The sequence below is a fragment of the Rissa tridactyla genome, chromosome 1 (genome assembly GCF_028500815.1).
Source record: "Rissa tridactyla isolate bRisTri1 chromosome 1, bRisTri1.patW.cur.20221130, whole genome shotgun sequence".
NCBI lineage: Eukaryota > Metazoa > Chordata > Aves > Charadriiformes > Laridae > Rissa > Rissa tridactyla.
The window spans coordinates 153373871-153391756 of NC_071466.1; the positions used below are offsets into that span (position 1 = coordinate 153373871).

Here is a 17886-nt window from a genome sequence, read left to right on the forward strand (position 1 = left end):
GGCTCTCCACTACTGGGAGCCTCTCCCCAATCCCAGTTTCTGCTGGTAATATTAAAAGCCAGCAGTGCTAAGCAAAGAGTATCTTGTTTTGGGCAAATACTGCAAGTGACATCTGAAGAGAAGACACCTGCCCAGGATGTTAGCAAGACTGATGCCAAGAGAAACAATGAAGGGGGTAAAAAGTTCAGAAGGGCAAATGAAACAGCAAGAACACTCTATACAATTAAGTAATTTAATAACCTATTAGTGAAAGTTTCTACTTTCGTAATTCAAAAGGCTATGAGATCTCTCTGCCAGTTCACCTGACACCCAAAGTACAGGGACTACAAATAACTCAGAATGAACTTGCTTAAATTCTACAAAGGAAGACCTAATTCTCTGCACATTGCTTTTTAAGTAGCCTTGTTTTAAGAAGTTCCACATATAGAACCTAAATGTAATAACATGTTGTGTTAAATCATGTTCTAGTGTTATTACATTAGATTTTTTAAAATTTTTTGAGGTGGTAGTAAACACATACATACCTTTGTACCCACCAGGGGAACGATATGAATTAGCCAGTGACCTTCCACCTCTAGCAGATCCTCTGACAGACCCACGACTGTTAAGGTAAGGCTGAGGGGGTCTGGGAATAACATTAGTCTGTGCTGGATAAAAGGCAAGGCTACCATTGCTAACAGGAACAGCTCCATCAGGTTGATAATTCACTGCTTAAAACAGAAGGCAAAGATGAATTCAAAGCTTTTATAACTGTAGTAAGTTACCACACCTAGAAGCAAGGGCAGCATTAGTAAATTCAGAGACTGATTAAGCTGCTCTGAATATCCTGGTTTTGTGCCCCTTCATTACTGCAAATAAATGAGGATCCTCCCCTCTGTTCTGTAGAGTTTAATGCTTGTTAAAGTATACTGTAGACAGCCCAGGCTGTCAGTGTAAGCCTCTAAGGCATTCAACAAAATTCAGCTGCCTACATCAGAACAAGCTTGCTAGCAGCATCAAAAAAATAACTGAGTATCCTGGTTTCAGCTGGAATGGAGCTAATTTTCTTCCTAGTAGCTGCTGTGTTTTGGATTTAGCATAAGAAGAATGTCCATAACACGTACTGTTTTAGATGTCACTAAGTAATGCTTATATTGGTCAAGGACATTTTCAGCTTCCCATAGAAGCTAAGAGGGAGCACAGACAGGACAAGCTGGCCAAAAGAATATTCCATACCGGAGATACCATGCTTAGTTTACAAGTTGGGGTTGGCCAGGGGGACAGGGATCCACAATCGATCATCAGGTGGTGAGCGCAATTGCATTCTCTTCCTTTACTGCACTATTAGACTGTCTTTATCTCAACCCACAGTGTTTTTCCCCTCCTTTTTCTCCCTGACCTACTTGAGGGGGGAGGGACAGTGGGAAGCACAGGATAGTAAACAACTGCATGGTCCTAGTTGCCAACTGGGGTTAAACCACAACACCAAGCTAGAATAAAATCAAGTAACATCTAATTAATATTTTTCACTTATAACCAATACTGTTCTACTAGCAAGACCTCAGTGGTCTTTCTGATAAACTAAGTCACCTCAGTGTTGACAACCTTTAAAACAATGAGACAAACTCAATCTTATCTAGATAGCAATAAGACAACTGTGGAAAGCTAGATATTTGGGTTCAGTCTCTTCACCAGACATTCCTACCACATGTTAGTAGGCAGTTCAACCCCAAGGAACACGTATTCGAGAATGCTTTTCACTCACAGGGTGGTTGTGTGGTTAGTTTTAAATACAGACCTTGCAAGCATGAGTGGGTTTTCACACAACCATGCTTTATATCAATCCAGAAAGCTTAAAACTGATCCAGGGTGACAGTCTGAATCCCTTTCTGAAGTCTGTGCAGAGCCACTGCACAAGATTAATCAAGAAATTATGATGTTCCATCAAAAATCTGCATGGGAGGTTGATCACCTGTAGTCTCTATGATGAGAAGCATTCAAGCTAAACATCGTTTCCTGACTGCTATACTTATGTTGTTCTTTAAAGCTCAATCTTCTTGTGTCTCACTTCACACAGTATCAGTCTATTTCTACCATAATTCCTATGAAGAGTCCTCTGGCAGAAAACCAGCAATTGTAAGTGACCTTCAGTCACTTAGATACAGTCTTATAAATCCAGATACCTAGCTGTCAGCTTCCTTTCCCCCAGAGCCTGTTTCAGGCAAATTTAGGGTCTAGTCTCATTTCAAATTCTTAGTGTCAGCCATATAAATTTACTGAGTACGGTATCTGAATGTCAAGCAGGTCAGTTTTGTGTTGAATAGGTAGCTCAGGACCCTGCTTATCAGAAGTTTAGTATTCTTCGGGTCAGACACTCAGACTCAACCAGCTAATAAAGTCAGCACTATATAAACAGAAGTAAAAGGAGGATTATCTTTTGCTGCAGAGTAGGCTGTCATCAGCTTGCATCTGCTTCATGCTAAAAGCACACACATGAACAGTTCCTGCAGCTCAGCTGAGTCTCAATACCACACTAAATTACAGTAACTTCTGTTTTTGAGGCCTCCTAGTTAGGAAACTAGCCTTCCTAGGTAACAAGTAAGTGACAAATTTAGGGCCTAATTAGGAACAACATGGATCTCTGCTACAGAAAGCTAGAACTTCAACATCACAACATACATCTGGAGCGATAAGTAGAAGTGGCAGACCTGTCCTGTCAGTAACATCTAGAATGCTTACCACTAATATAGTAAGGTGTAATATACACACGAAAATTTTGGCAAGTATAGTACAGTCAAGCTTAGCCCTATGTTTTACAATAATTACATTGTGAGCTTTACATTCAAAGGAAAGATGACAGCCCATTCTTAAAACAAGAAAATTCTAAATCCTAAGCAGCTCTCAGATGACACATTTTTAGTCTTGTACCAGTAGCACAAAACACTTATCACTTTGGGTAATCCCCCTCAGCACTGAGAGTTTCTCCCAAGTATCCTATTTATCATTCTGCAGCTCCTAGACCTACAGACAGCACTAGTGTCTGTTACCAAAGACCAAATTAATGGCTCCAAATGAAGTACTCCATCACTGCTTCAACTCCAAGCAAACACTTTTTTGACTGACAACTATCACCGCATACTTGAGTTTCCCAGTAGGTGGGAAATTATCTTTCAGGCCTGTAGGTGGCACTGTCCACACAACTAGTACAGAAACTACTTTGAAACAGCCTTCCATTCTGCTAGCAGTTTTGAAATTAAGTTCACATACCATACCATCAACTAGATTAGAATTGATGTAACCCTAATGTTAACAGGTGCTACATAACAGTGGTTCAGAATTTCCCTGAGTTAGAAGAACCTGCATATACTCACAGCACATGTTAAGGAATTGAAACACTACTATAACCTGAAGAACTTTAAAGTCTACTTGAAGTACAGAGAGACAAGCACAGTTCTCACCTGAAGACAGAGATTCTTGTGAAAGAGAGGTTTGTTCTGCAATATGAGAAGATTGCAACTGGCATTGAGGAGGAGTCTGTGTACTTGCTGTAGAGAAACTCTGGTTATATCCTGCTGAATATGAAGAATCCTCTTTAATTTCCTGGTCTTTACGTGGAGGCAGTGGTGCATTCACTTTAAATACCTACAACATATTTCAAGACAAGTGTTTAACACTACCAGCTGAAGTTTCTGCCTAATGCCATCATCCTGCTATACTGTGGTTTAAATCCATACACCTAGATCAGTTTCTAGAACACCTACTGTCTCTTAGAATCAAGAGCACTGTATTTCAACCCAACCTTTTCCTTCTCAGTAAGCTTCTAGAGTTTACTTGTATTTATGTAGCTACTACCCAAGAAATATAACTTGATTTATCATAGCTACCATGTTTGATCAACAGAATAGCTACCATACAGTAAGCTATTTTGCTTTTACGGGAAGTCAACTGTTGGACTGACTCATTGAATACCTGTCCTACAGCTTTTGACCTGAAGCTGGGACAGCCTACACTGAGATGAGATATTCATGTTTGGAAAGAATTTGGGTCTTTATACACATCTTGGAACCTGATGCAACTCTGTCCACTCAGATAAATACCATATTAGACAACCTTCACCCCTTTGATAAATTGAGCCTCAACTTTCCTATTCTTGTTTTAAGTTCCCTCAGAGTAAACATGTAGCCTAAGTCAGAGTCCTGTAATTCAAATTTTAACATTACAGCCTGGGCAGTACGGTGGTGCACAGATATTACTGTTAGCTAAATCTAATCTACCAAAGTTCAGTCACTCCATTGCTATAAAGCAATACAGTCAAATAACCCAAAATTACCAGAACTGATGCTGTCAAGTGATAACTAGTATCAAGATCAAATAGGAAAGTAGTCTATTTTGAGTAAAAGGATCTAAATTCCTTATAAAGAGTTGTCAGCAGTACTGATACTGAATATAGAGGTGTATCTAACCGTTTTCCAAGACTATAAACTGTCTTAAGACTACCAGAGGCAAGACTAACTTCAGCTAGATGCAAGGAACAGCTTCACAGCTTGACAGTTTTGTCATTTGCAGAAGCCTCTAATTACAATGGGAAATGAACACTTTTTCCAGGGTTAAGCAGCCAAGTATTTCCTCTAACCAGGAGCCAGCACAGAAACCCCTCATGGTACTGAAGTATTGAGTATAAAGCTTGAACCATTATAAAATAACACAAATTCTAGTTCTGATTTACTACATGAAGTGGTCAAAGAGATCCAAAGCAATCTTCTTTCTGAAAGAAATTTGAAGATGCTCTACAGTCAGGCTGTCAACAACCACAGCCTGGACTATTTGTAGCAAGTGGTCTACTTTTTCCTACCAGTGAAGGTTACAGGTGGAATTCTAATAAGAGTACTTTGGCTACAGGTAGAATCTGCCTTTAAGCTTCCATACACACAACAGCAGCAATAGGGCATTCAGACATCTCTAAGGACATGTAATGAGAGGCTTCCATTACTGTCACTGTACTATCACTATTTGGCAAGAAACCATCTGACTCAGCTATCTACCGAAATCCAATGGCTGCTTTCCTGGCTGCAATGAGAATCGAAGTAGTGTAGGAAGGAAAATCCTGCACTGCAAAGTTAAAGACTGCCACTGCTACAAGAGGAATTAACATCCTAGCAATTTCATGCCAGGTGTTTGACAGTTTGATCCCAAAATCCCAAGAGAAATCTTGAACATTTAACATCTCAGAAAACACCACAGCATTAGTTCAAGCAAACTTTCAGTGATACTATTTTGATCGAAAGGACTCTGAACACAGACACTAGGTTCAGATGTAATCAGAATGACTGAGACTAAGACTCCATGTTTATATCATGACAGATTGCTTATCTTATAGACTAGGTCCCCAGGAAGACTCTGGATTCCTTGATCATAGCATGCTGCTATTTCTCCACTTCCATGAAAAATCACCACCTAGCAACTTAGCATAATTTAAATAGATCTGGCTTAGGAAGAACCACTTCCCTACCACCACTTGCCTTATTTATAATGTATATCAGACTTCTGTACCTCTGAGGAAGGTTCTAATTGAACCTCTTCTACAAATACAGAAAACCAAGTAGGAAAGAGTCATTATTTACTCTAGACTACACCAGGATGTCACAGATGTTTTAGTCACTAATTCCTATGCTTTGAGAGGCTATTAGCTACCTTCTTCCACCAAAACCTACTACATATGTCTCAGTACCACAAGATGCAGACTCTCCAGCAAGTTGTGGAACTGCACTGTACATTTGTTAAAATAGAATCTCAAATGACCTCTTTCTAAGCTTGCTTTTGATCAAGAACATTAAATGAAGGTTTCTAGCACCTTCTGACAAAGTTATCAGAGGAGTAGATAAGCCCAAATACAGGGAAGGAAACACTAACAACTAAATGAAGATCCTTCCCTCTGAGTCCCTCTAAGCTTGCAATGCAGATTACTACACAGTAGCAGTGTTAGTAATGTTACAGAACATTAGTAATGATTTATGGCCTGAAAAAATAGTATCTATTTACAAGAAACAACACTCAGTATGTAGACCATTTCCTAGACATCTATATCAACTGCTTGTTAACAAGATAGGATAATGAGCTACACCAGTCTATCAAGGACACATTTTCCAGGATTCCAGTGGACTGAGTTTTACCCCACACTAAAGCAAACACTTTAAAAAGCAGATGCATTCGTGTTTCAGAAAGCTTTTAGTCCTAACAGCTATATACTTCAGCATTCCCTCTCTCCTCTGCAGTCCATTATGTGAAATCTACACATAAGAACAGTTTAAGTACAATCAACTTTACCTTCTGGCACAGCTATAAATCTGTTGATTTCAGGTCTGACTTCTCCTTATTAGTTCCTTGTGACTACTAGAATATCCCAGTATTAGATTTTGGGACTATACAGAGCAAAACCAGGATGTCTATTCTTAGACTATCTGATTTAAGTTCTGAAGGCATCGGAGAAGCAGAGTTCTAATCTAGGTTTTTAACATTAAAACCTAGTTGTCTAGGTTTTAACATTAAAACATTAAAACAAAGTTATCTATCAAGTTCTGTGCTGTATCAAGGGGAACTAGTTCCTCACTATTAGAACTAAGTTACTAGCATTATTGTCAACTATTCTTCTATGGCCTCAAGTTGCACACTTACAGTCTGCATAGCCTGGAAGGGAGCTGCTGTTATTGTGACAGAACTGCTACTTGCTGGAGGAGACTGAAAGGTCTGCGCTGGTGGTACCGGCGACATGGAGGTGCTTGAAGTAGGCAATGGTGACTGTGGCTCACTTGTGAGGGGAATAGTTGCCTGAGGGAAGAACAGATGTAATGAGAGGTCACTTGATAGTTATTCAGGCAGTAACAGAAGCAGTTAATTTGTTCTAAAGCCTAGACTGACAGAAGTCAGCAGTTTCTACAGGATGACATTTGGACATAGTAGAGCTACAAAATAGCTTTTGCTTACAATTTCAAATCTTGCTGTGCATTCTCAGCAAACAGTACTTCTATTGCAGTCTCTGCTGATTAAGTGAAATGTGCCTATGAGCTACTATACATACCACTCATTGTAATAATTTCACAATAAAGAGACATTAGGTATTTTTCCCCCATCACTAAGGAAACACAGAACACCTTCTGTTCCATTTACTGGAAGACTATACTATGGCTGATATGAAAAGTGACTTCTCTTTTCCAAAGGAACTTAGGAAGTTTAGAGGGGCTGATTCCCCCCAACTTAATCAATTATGTTTCAGATTAGAAACAATGCTGAGTTGTCCAGACAAAGTATTAACCAGCATTAAATCTCATCTGTGCAGATGGCAAAATGAAGTATTGATTCAGAATACCAATATTTATAGGAATCAGTAGTTAAAAGGAATGTAATGCTCTAAACGCATTTTAGCAACCAATATATTTGCCTTACCTGTATTTATGATAGCTCACCTGGGCAATTTCAACCTTTTTAGGTATCAGTGGCTCAGAAATATGTGAACTTGTCTGATACAGTGGCTGGGAAGTATATTTCTCAGTCTCTTGAGAAAGCGATGCTGATGCCTGGAAGAAGCCATACATGTGCCTGCTATTACAAACAGTATTGCAGAAAGCACAAAGTTCTACTAGAGCTATGAAATACCAGTGCACAAGTTGAAACAAGTGGATTTTGAAAGACCATGACAAACATTAAGTCCAAAGTAAATGTACTAAACAGTTGTCTTAACCAAAAGCTTCATGCTTTAGAGATTCAGACTTAGATTACCCTTCTTACACAACAGGTTGTACAACTAGCCCTGCAAAGTCAGATACTTTTAAGAATTGCAGATTGCTTCAGTCTATTATTTGCAATGAAGTCTGTGACACACATGGAGACACATGTCTGATGTTAAACTTTTGGTAAGCTCTGTTGAACAAGGCTTCAGAGCCAAACTTTGGTTTGCTTTTGCAAAACCTGCATGTGCTACAATTAGCTCACGCTTGTAATGCTAAGTTTAAGAGTTGCTTATGCTTAGATACACAGCCTAGGGCTAAAGACTACCAGTCCCATTCTGACCATGTATACCATCACAGGTGCATCAGACAGAACTGCACATGCATAGCAGGAGAGTGCACTGTCACCACATAGTGTATTCCCTGGTTGTGCTGGGACCAAACAAAGCTTATCTACTACTTACCATGAAAAGTAGGAATGGAAAAGAAAGACACCACACTTCAAGCCTAAGGAACTAGACATGCTGAGCACAAGCAACCCTAATCCCAAACAGTAAGTTTGCAAAAAAACTTGGAACATTCTACCAAATCACATGTTCTACGTTATAGCACAGCACAAGTCTTCGATGCATATTAAACAGCAAAATTATTTAATCCTTGCAGCACAAGTAGTCTTATGAAACTGTAGAAGTGAGAGAAGGTGTCAAGAACAAGGCCAAAACTGCTGATTCAAGAGGTAGAAACACTATAATATCCCTGTCAAGACTTCTATTCAACTATGTAGTATACTAAGGAGTAAATACTACATGCACAGTATACTGATAGCATGTACATCAGCAAAACATATTTTAAAAGCATGAACATTTCTGCATTATAATCTACATACATTGTATTAGAGAATCCAAAAGGAAAGACCCATGTGTTTCTGAACATGGCAACACTTAGCAAGAGATCTTTACAGCAGTGATATGCCTAAATTGAAATACTATTTCCAGCCCTAAATAATATCTGAATGCTAGTTGAACATCTAACTGCACATAAATACAGTTAAGGAAGGAAAGTTTGAGGTCTTGGCTAAAAAAATCAGGAACTCGGATTCCCAGTATTTCTTCAGTTAGTGCTTGAGAGAACGCATCTCAGTCTTCAGCTTACACAGAAGTCTGCTATTTCATGACAATATCCATCCCAATTTATGCATCCTCTATGTTATCATTAGAGGAAGTATTTTACACTAACCAAAGCAAATATTTATGCTGCTCATATGTTCCCAGAAGAATACACACCACACTTTCTAGCCTGCATTTTTCATCCCACACCCTTCCCATTTCAAGGGGCAGGCTGTTCACTTTGCATTCATGCAGTATTAGGAAGACTTTTCCAACCATCTTTAAGTATTCCTGAATGTAGGGTATACTATTGTTGTTACTTGCATTCTGTCCTTGTATGTTGATCAAGTACAGTTATTCAGGAGAGGCCCCACCACAGCTTTCTGTTAGGGCTGGCTATTGCACAGATCTTTAAACGCCAATGAACTCCAGGGTATATTACCTGTGGTGCCTGTGGTGTCACCAAGTCTTCAGTTTCAGAGCCAGAAAGAGTCTGATCAGCAGATGCTAGGGAAGTATTTGAACCATGCAGTGTCATGGATGATGAAGCAGCCTTGCAAGAAGAGAAAGCTGAGATAAGGTTTTGAAAGTTTATCTTAAATGTTTGGTTTCACTGAAACTCACACTCTGGGCATTTCCAAGTAAACCTCAGAACAAGGCAGGAGCTGAAGTGCTTTGACCAGTTAGTCAAAGTTTCTTAGGAATTCTCATTAGTGGTGAGGAAACCCATTTAAAAACCAAAGTAGCAAGACAATGCAAGCACAGTTAAGTGAATTTAAGGTTCACTTAACCATGGCTGTCAAAGCTTGAGACACTGTATCTTCAGCATGAGTGAGGATCTCAAAGTTGAAGACATGCACTGCCTAGGAAAGAAGCAGCATGTTCTCCTGCACACAACTATTAGCTATGTCTCAAGTCTGTGGGTTAAATATTCAAACTATTTCAGCATGTCTTCGACATGCTGTTTTACTTCAAGAAACTTCAAACATTTGTTGCTGCTTTTTTAGGCATAAGAGCAGCCAACTTTGTCAGCATGAGTGATCTTAAGTGTGCAAGCTACTAAGTTATATGAAGTTTATTACAAAACTACAGACAACAAGAAAAACAATTAAAGTACTAAGTCTATTCCAGTGAATAACCTCTACATCATTCTTTGGCTACAGCTCTGCTTCTTCTGTCCTAACTTCAACTTACTTGAAGGGGCTGTTGAAGAAAATCACTCTGACTTGGCAGTTTCTTTTCTTTTGAAGCTGTAAAAAAAGAATATGTTAAGCAACATTTACTTTTAAATTCAAACACTACATGTAGTTTCAGTGTGCACTTCTACTTTTTGAAAACTTGTTATATGAAGATGCACGCTATTTTTAGTGAGCACTGCAAATACATAGACTTAGCATCAGTAAGCTACACTCAAATGAAAACTTCAGTTTTTTGTAAAAGAGGATAGGTATTCAATTATAAAAATATTTCTATCACTATAGAGATACTTACTTTCCAGATAAAAAAGCAATTAAGTATTTAATAAACTGGGTAATTGTGTTTTACAATCCAAGAGCCACCCAGTTTCTTAACATGGACCATTGTAGACAGTTCAATTTTTTTTTTTAAGTGTAGCTAGATAATTGCTCTTTATCCTGAGCTCATTCATGCATTTATATACTTGTCTATATACATCTAGACAAATTTGTTACACAGATGCAGCATGTCAGTTCTGCAGCTGGGTTCAGGTGCATATGCCAGTCAGTGATTATACAAAGCATTCCATTTCCAGGCAGATGCAGCAAATTAAGCCACCTCCAGCAACAAATAAGCAGGTGAGTGGCTCAAGCTGCAATTTTTTTTAATCAGACATTACTATTCTTTAATTAGACAAGGTGTCTTCACCAGGCCTACTGATCTACAGCCCAAGCAGACCTTGTTAGTGTTTACAAGATCTTACATACAATTTACACTTACAGTATTACCTACCTACAGGACTACTTGCTGGAGTAACTGAAGGTGGTTGGGATGAACCAATGGCACTTGGTGAAGCTTTATCAAAATCCAGAATGGACTCCTTTTGGAAAAACGATCATCGGTTAAGAGAAAAAAATTAAACTCTAGATAAAAATGAAACATTCTCAATTGACAAGTTGCTGTTAGCTAGAGACAGATTCATTCATTGCAAACATTCATTGTCAGCACTGTTTCCCCTAACCCAGTAGGAACTGGAGCTTTGTGCTACAACAGCAGAGAAACATACTTGCATGAAGTTGTAAGTCCCTTGAATCTGAGTCATCAGATCCTGAAGTTTTTCCCTTCTCAATACTGGATCTTTTGGAAGAGTTGAAGTAGAGCAAAATTCTGCAGCTGGCTGATGTACAGGTTTAGGCACCTAATAAGGAGAAAAGATATTAAATCTAATACTGGAAGCAAACACGCTGCCTTATCCAACATACTTCCAGAGAAACCTATAGGTGTCAGACACCAAGGGCCAAAGAATTCTGTGCTGTTATTGGTATTTCCTAAATCAAGATTTCACTTTGTTAAAAAAGTCAGCATCCTGTTGCCACAACTAGTTAAGCCACCAAATTAATTCGTTTCATTCTGTTTCTTACAGTCATCTGTACAGAAGACAATAAGTTGCCTGCATTTAGTGCAAAATTAGGCACCTCCATCTAAGGAAACCCATATATTTAAGCTGAAGGGCAGAACAAACTTAAAAATCAAAGCTGCATCACTCAAGATTTAAAACATACTTCCTCCCAGTAGAGCCAATGCTAGGAAGTACAGATCTTTTAGGATGTCATTTCCAGACATTCTGAAGAAACTGCACCCGAGAGATACATTGCAAGTAGGTTACTCAGGATTAGACCGAAGTGCTTCCAATAACAAGCCAGATACTCTCAACGCACCAGCTCCTGCAGAAAGTATTACATTGAACTTTTCAAGTTTGTCATGGAAAATACACCTGTGCTCCCACATGGGAGCCTAACTTTGTAGCTAAAGACTTCTGCAGGGCCTTATTGCTCCTTGTTGTTTCAGATGGTCCATTAGAGTTCACCTGAACTGGTTTCTCACTTAACTTTAAAAGAGGAAAATAGTTTATCAGAGAATAGGCAGATCTAAGGTATCAGAAAATTCATGATAGTAAACTATTTAAACAGCAGAAGCCCTGCTATTTACAGAGTGACAATAATACTAAGACTGTCTAGATAGTCTAATGTCTTTTGAAAGCAACTTGGGGAAAAAGTAGGCTTGTTATAAGTATTTTTAAACCATAATTTTTAGTGCTTCTCTAAAGCTTTGCTGCTCTTATGTTTGTCTACACAGCTAGAGGGAGGCAGATCTGAAGACATTAAGTAGTTGCATTATTTCAACTGGCCCAAATTTTGAGACAGAGAAACATGTGAAAGCCTTTACTTTCCTAGAGTACAAACATTTGTCATTCTAATAGAAGGTTACTACTTCAATATATTGTATAGCAACATAGCTGAGTATTTATATGAAGACAGTAGAAGATGATATGGCAGAGGGGTATAGGTGTCATGACATTTAATTGTCACACTACATTCAAAACAAATTGATGAAATGCTCTTTGTCCAATTTTAGGACAAGAAGCCAAAATACTCTTCAACAGTTATCTCTGAACCTTATCATTAGCATTTGCAGAGATTCCAAAAGCATGCACAAGGAAGAAGCTCGCAGGGTTTAGTGAGCCTCACAAAGCATAATCCATGTACACACATTAAGTCTGGAGGACTCCATTTCTAATATCTGTGTGTCCCACACAACAGCTACTTGTTGAGCTGTAAGAAGTTTTACTTTATTCTATTACTATATTTATATATTTATTTTATATATTTATTACTATATAGAAGAGTGCATCTTTTTACTACTCAATCTTAATTGGAATTTCTGATGCGCAAGCACTACCTTTAGCTACTCACTACGCAAGTTTTATTGCTGTATTGTTTCCAAAAATGAACAGGAACTAAAGCTATTAAGGATCTAACTGTAGGACAAAAGATACAGTTGAATAAAGTTAAATCTGAGCAAGTTTAGATTAATTTACTAGGAATATGAATCTTCCTGTCCATCACTTTATTAGCCTTCACAAGCAGACAATCTTAAAACACTTGCTGTCATGGTAAATCCATTATGGGTCAAACTGACTAATGCTTCTATTACCCTCTTCCTCCTCACTACAGTTTAGACACAACCACACTGGTTCTAAATGTTTGAAAATGGATAACAGAAGCTTTTCACCTTTAAGTCACCTAACCAGGTCAAGTCTGGCAGTGTCCAAAGCTATTGTCCACTAGCTACATAAGTTAGACTTGTACATTAAACAAAACCAAGTAAAAACAGCCCCAAAAGCATGGAAGCAGAAGAGACTGCAGTGTTTCACTTGTAGTTGCAAAGATGATACAATCTTCTGTATGCTTTTACAATTTATTAGTCTTCATCTCCTTCCCCAGCTCATGCTCCATTCATTATGCTGGTAGCATTCTTTAACTAGAAGAGCAAGCATACAGGGTTACATATGTGATATTAGGGCTTTAAGCCGAGATTAAAACATTAAGACTCTCCATTCTGTAGAAGTTATTTTCTAGTTCCTGCAAATATTAAAATACACCAGCCAGAAGCAGCTATAGTGAAGTTATCTCACATTGATTTGCTGTTTTGCTGGTACTTAAGTGTTCAAAATGAGAATATTTAAGTGTAATACAGCACTACACAAAAAAGCATCAGAAAGTTAAAGTATGTCAGGTTTTATGCCTTTACAAAATAGATGCTTTGAAAAAGAGCAGGAACTTGATATCCTTAAGATGGTTTTAAAGCAAGTTCTCTTTCTAGCCTACAGTCAGATACATTTCTGGAAGTCACTACAAGCTGGTAGCAGATTGTGAGTTTAGTCACCTGTTAGGCCAGCTCACATCAGACTTACACATGCTGACATCACTTAACACTATGGTTCAAACAACATTCACATTCATTTTACACAGTACTGATAAGTTTAGGGTCTAATTTGTCATAATGTTTCTGAAACCTAACGTCAACATTATTATACATTCAAGAAAAACTGTTTTGACATATAACCAAAAAGCCTGACTAAAAATGGAGCTGAAAAACCTAGAATTTGTTTTAGGACCTGTTAAACCATTGCCAATAAGCCAAAGGGCACTCTGACCACTTTGGAATTTTACTAGTCAAAGTGTTAACATACTAGGTATTCCTGTTAAAGCTTGATTTATATTTTTTTTTTAGAGACTGAAGGTCTACTTATACATAACACTAACATACATTTCAACCACCACAAATAGTAGTAAAACCCCATCCTATGATACAGGACCTCAATTCCTCTTCAGGTTTTTTTAGCTGTGGAATACTAAGTGAGCTGGAATGGTAATACCTAAACTGTAATCACAACAGTGATTGCCAGCTGTGCCATGTAGATATACAGTTAACATTTGCTTTCTACTCAGAGCAGCATTCACAGCAGGTATGAATTAAATGGCACTGGATGACAGCAAGGGACAAACTGTTTTGCTTTCACACAGCAGGCTACAAATTCAGCTCTAACCAAATTTGCTGGTCCACAGGTTGTGCAACCATTTAAATAGAGTAACAGTTTAACAGGGCTGTACATCAGCTCACTCTGCTGCCTTAGGCCCAACTTCTTAGGTATTGTACCTCATAGTACATTAAGTTAAATAAGCATATTTAAGATCTCAAAACCTAGCAGTTTATTAAAAGATGTCTCAGAGCTGTAACAGTTATTGCAGGGAGTAAAGAAAGGTTAATTTCCTCTCCAGAAAGCAGCAGCAGTGACATAAGCCTTTTATTTACCATGCCTAGATCCCTGCACAAGGTTATTTTAGGTTCTCCCTGGGAGTGAAATGGATCCAGCTATAGCACTGCATTGCCTCCTCTTCATATAAACAGCAAGAGAGGTTTCATTATCCAAAAAGTTTAAAATATTATTTTAATTGTTCTTTATATGCACAAGTCAAATTAGACATTTATTTTCTAAAAAGTGGTTGTGGAAGATAGGTTGAAAATACACTATTTTTACTCATTCAATATTCTTTTGATATTAGGATTGGTCAGTAGCTACTAAACAAATATATAGCCAGCTGGTATTTCACTGTGGTCTACTATGCAAATCAAAGTTTGAAAATTTTAAAAATATGCTTAACTTAATTCAGTAATCCATCTTAAGTAGCCTTACATTCCAACATTCCATTTAGTTTAATTTGACTGACTTGCATATTACTATGAAGATCCCTAGGCAGTTAGCAAGTTTCCCCAACTGACTGAAGACCCTCCTTTTTCCTTACTGCAAAGTTTTGCCCACCACTTAAACCATGCGTCTTTCCATCCTATACAAAAATAAGAGACTCATTTCATTAGGAAGCATCTTGCATTTAAGCTAATCTGACACCAGAAATTCCAAGGCATCTTAAAGTGCTTGAGACTATTCCAGTATGATGACAATTTCAGTTACAGTAATACTATGCATAGTTGGGTGCACAACACCTTACTTGTGCTCAGAGCTACTTAGTGAGGCAACCAGGTTTTGTACCTGTACCACCACCAGTGGACACAAGATTCTACTCAGCTTGAGTGTAAAGGTGAATCAAGCTGGAACACCTTAATCCCATTGTTACCCAGTGCTGCATGTTACCTACTCTTTTAATTTCATGTTCAACCTTCTGTTTGCGCTCCCGCCTCTAGGCACAAAAACATCCATTTTTCAGTTATGTCAAGTTTACTGACAAGATTTAAGCTTCATCATTTGCTATGAGTAATACAGAATGAATTGATTTCTGCTTTCTTGCAGAAACAAGGTAGTAGTGCTAACAGCATTGTGTACAACAAAATTGTTCAATTCCCTCGATTTTCTTCCTGAAGTCTAACTCTAAATTAAATACTGCTCTTAATGACATAACCGCTTTGCCTACTATCCTGCTTATTTTCACAGTATCAGAATTGGTACTACCCAAGCACAGGTGAGAAAGAAAGCAGGCTAGCAGCCTGCTCAGCTGTAAGCCCTGCAATAACTTTCATTTTACATTTCTAAAACAAACTATGCTATTGTTAGACTCTCCAGGACAGCGGTATGGCTTATGCATTCATCTGGAAATACATGTTTAAGCCCCTGTACAGTTGGTATTGCTTGATCTAGATGTTACATCTCTCTTGAATCAGCAGCCATTTTAATCAAAAGCCTAAAAAAATTACTGAAGTGCTATTTGCATGCAGCCACAGACAAAGTATTTGATCCCTGGATGAGTCATACCTGCTTTGTACTGATAACAGTGGGCAGAGCCAATAGCTGGGCATGAACTAAGTTAATTCTTCTGTCTTATGCATAAAGCAGTTATTCAAGGCTCCAACACAGCAATACTGTGTTGATGTAAAAAGCAAAGCAGTCCATCTTGCTATTCATATGTAAAATTTAATTGCCAGAACTATTTCCCCCAAAAGCAAAATAGGAGTCTAAATACAGGCCTACAAAACGCACCTTATAAAGCCTCTGCTAATAGGTAGCTTTAGTCCAATACACTATGTGAAAAGCTTATGACAGGTAATACTACATATGCCAACTCACTTCTTTGGGTTCCATATCAAACTTCTTTGGCCCAACACTTGCAGCTCCCCAGGACTTCGGAGGGTTCTGTAACTGCTGTGATGACACTTGCTGCTGCCTGTCAGCTTTTCCCCAAGCCTCTCGAGTCTCCTGCTTCTTTTGTTCTGGCTCCTCCCTAACATGTGCAGCCCAAGCCTTCACAGGCTCCTGCTTCTTTTGCTCTGGCTCTTCCCTAACAGGCATTTCCCATGTTTTCACAGGCTCTGGCTTCTTTTGTTCTGGTTGCTCCCTAGTTTGGGTTACCCAAGGCTTTGGAGATTCCTGCTTTTGTTCTGGTTCTTCCTTAACTTTGGTTACCCAAGGTTTTGGGGACTCCTGCTTTTTCTGTTCCTGCTCTTCCCTAACTTTCGCTACCCATGGCTTAGGCGATTCCTGTTTCTTCTGGTCCTGCTCTTCCCTAACCTTTGCTACCCAAGGTTTGGGGGCCTCCTGCTCCTCTCGGACACGTGCTGCCCAGGCCTTTGGAGCCTCTTGCTTCTTCTGTTCTTCCTCCTCAACACGGGTCTCCCAGGGCTTTGTAGACTCATGCTTCTGTTCCTCCTCTTTAACACGAGCTTCCCAAGGCTTTGGAGAATCTGGTCTTTTTGGTTCTTGCTGCCTAACACGAGCTTCCCAAGGCTTTAAGGTCTCTTGTTTCTGCTCTTCAATGTTAACAAGCATTTCCCAGGACTTTGGAGGATCTTGTTTTCTAGCACACTCAGCTTCCCAAGATTTGGGCTCTTCTGGCTTCTTCTTGACAGAGTATTCTGCTTCAGGCAAATAACGCCTGTTGAGAAACTATATAGACCAAAGAAACTTAATGGCTCCCAAGAAAACATTTTGCTACTACAGTTCAGGTCAGTTAAGTTAGGTCACCCAGCTACTGAAAATTTCTGACTAAAAACAGAGCCTAGACAGTTTAAACACTAGCCATAGTAAGTATGTGGACAGCCACGGCTTTATCCTACAACACTACAGACTAGCTTTGCTTGGCATGCCACAGAGAAGCATGAAACAGTCCTGAACAGCACCAGTAAAGCATACTTCAGCTGGGTAAATCTATTACCCTTACCCTCAATGCTAACTGATGTTCCCTAGGCAGTGACAATGTCAAGTGCAGTTGTGATTTTTATAAAGGTAGCTCTCCTCCTAAGCATCTAAAATGCTGTGGTACTATATTAGTAGACATTCTGCTAAGTGTAGCAGCACAGTCTAACCCTAAATCTTTGACCCTTTGAAGCTCCAATAACCAAGTATAACTGTCATTCTTAGAGTGCAAATACTAAGAAGTCAGGTTCTCAGATTTAGTACCAGTGGACTTCTCCAAGTCCAGGCTGTGATTACTGTCACTGAGAGTTCAATGAAGTTTTCCTGAGTTACTACTTTGTCATAAACAGGAAGCATGTATTTGAAGCAAAGAATGTACAGGGCTCACTGGCTGAGATTATTTTTTCCCTGACAGATC

General features: G+C 38.8%; 1 protein-coding gene across 1 annotated transcript in view; it reads right to left on the minus strand.

The window, feature by feature from the left end:
- The window catches only part of CAPRIN2 (caprin family member 2), a 36586-nt gene that overhangs the window by 3727 nt on the left and 14973 nt on the right, over window positions 1-17886 (minus strand). The window contains exons 9-16 of the mRNA XM_054210926.1: window positions 16404-17219; window positions 11049-11180; window positions 10775-10862; window positions 10001-10056; window positions 9249-9359; window positions 6652-6804; window positions 3438-3621; window positions 525-710 (exon numbers count right to left, since the gene is read on the minus strand). Coding sequence (XP_054066901.1) covers window positions 525-710; window positions 3438-3621; window positions 6652-6804; window positions 9249-9359; window positions 10001-10056; window positions 10775-10862; window positions 11049-11180; window positions 16404-17219 — 1726 coding nt within the window. The remainder of the gene's footprint in view (window positions 1-524; window positions 711-3437; window positions 3622-6651; window positions 6805-9248; window positions 9360-10000; window positions 10057-10774; window positions 10863-11048; window positions 11181-16403; window positions 17220-17886) is intronic.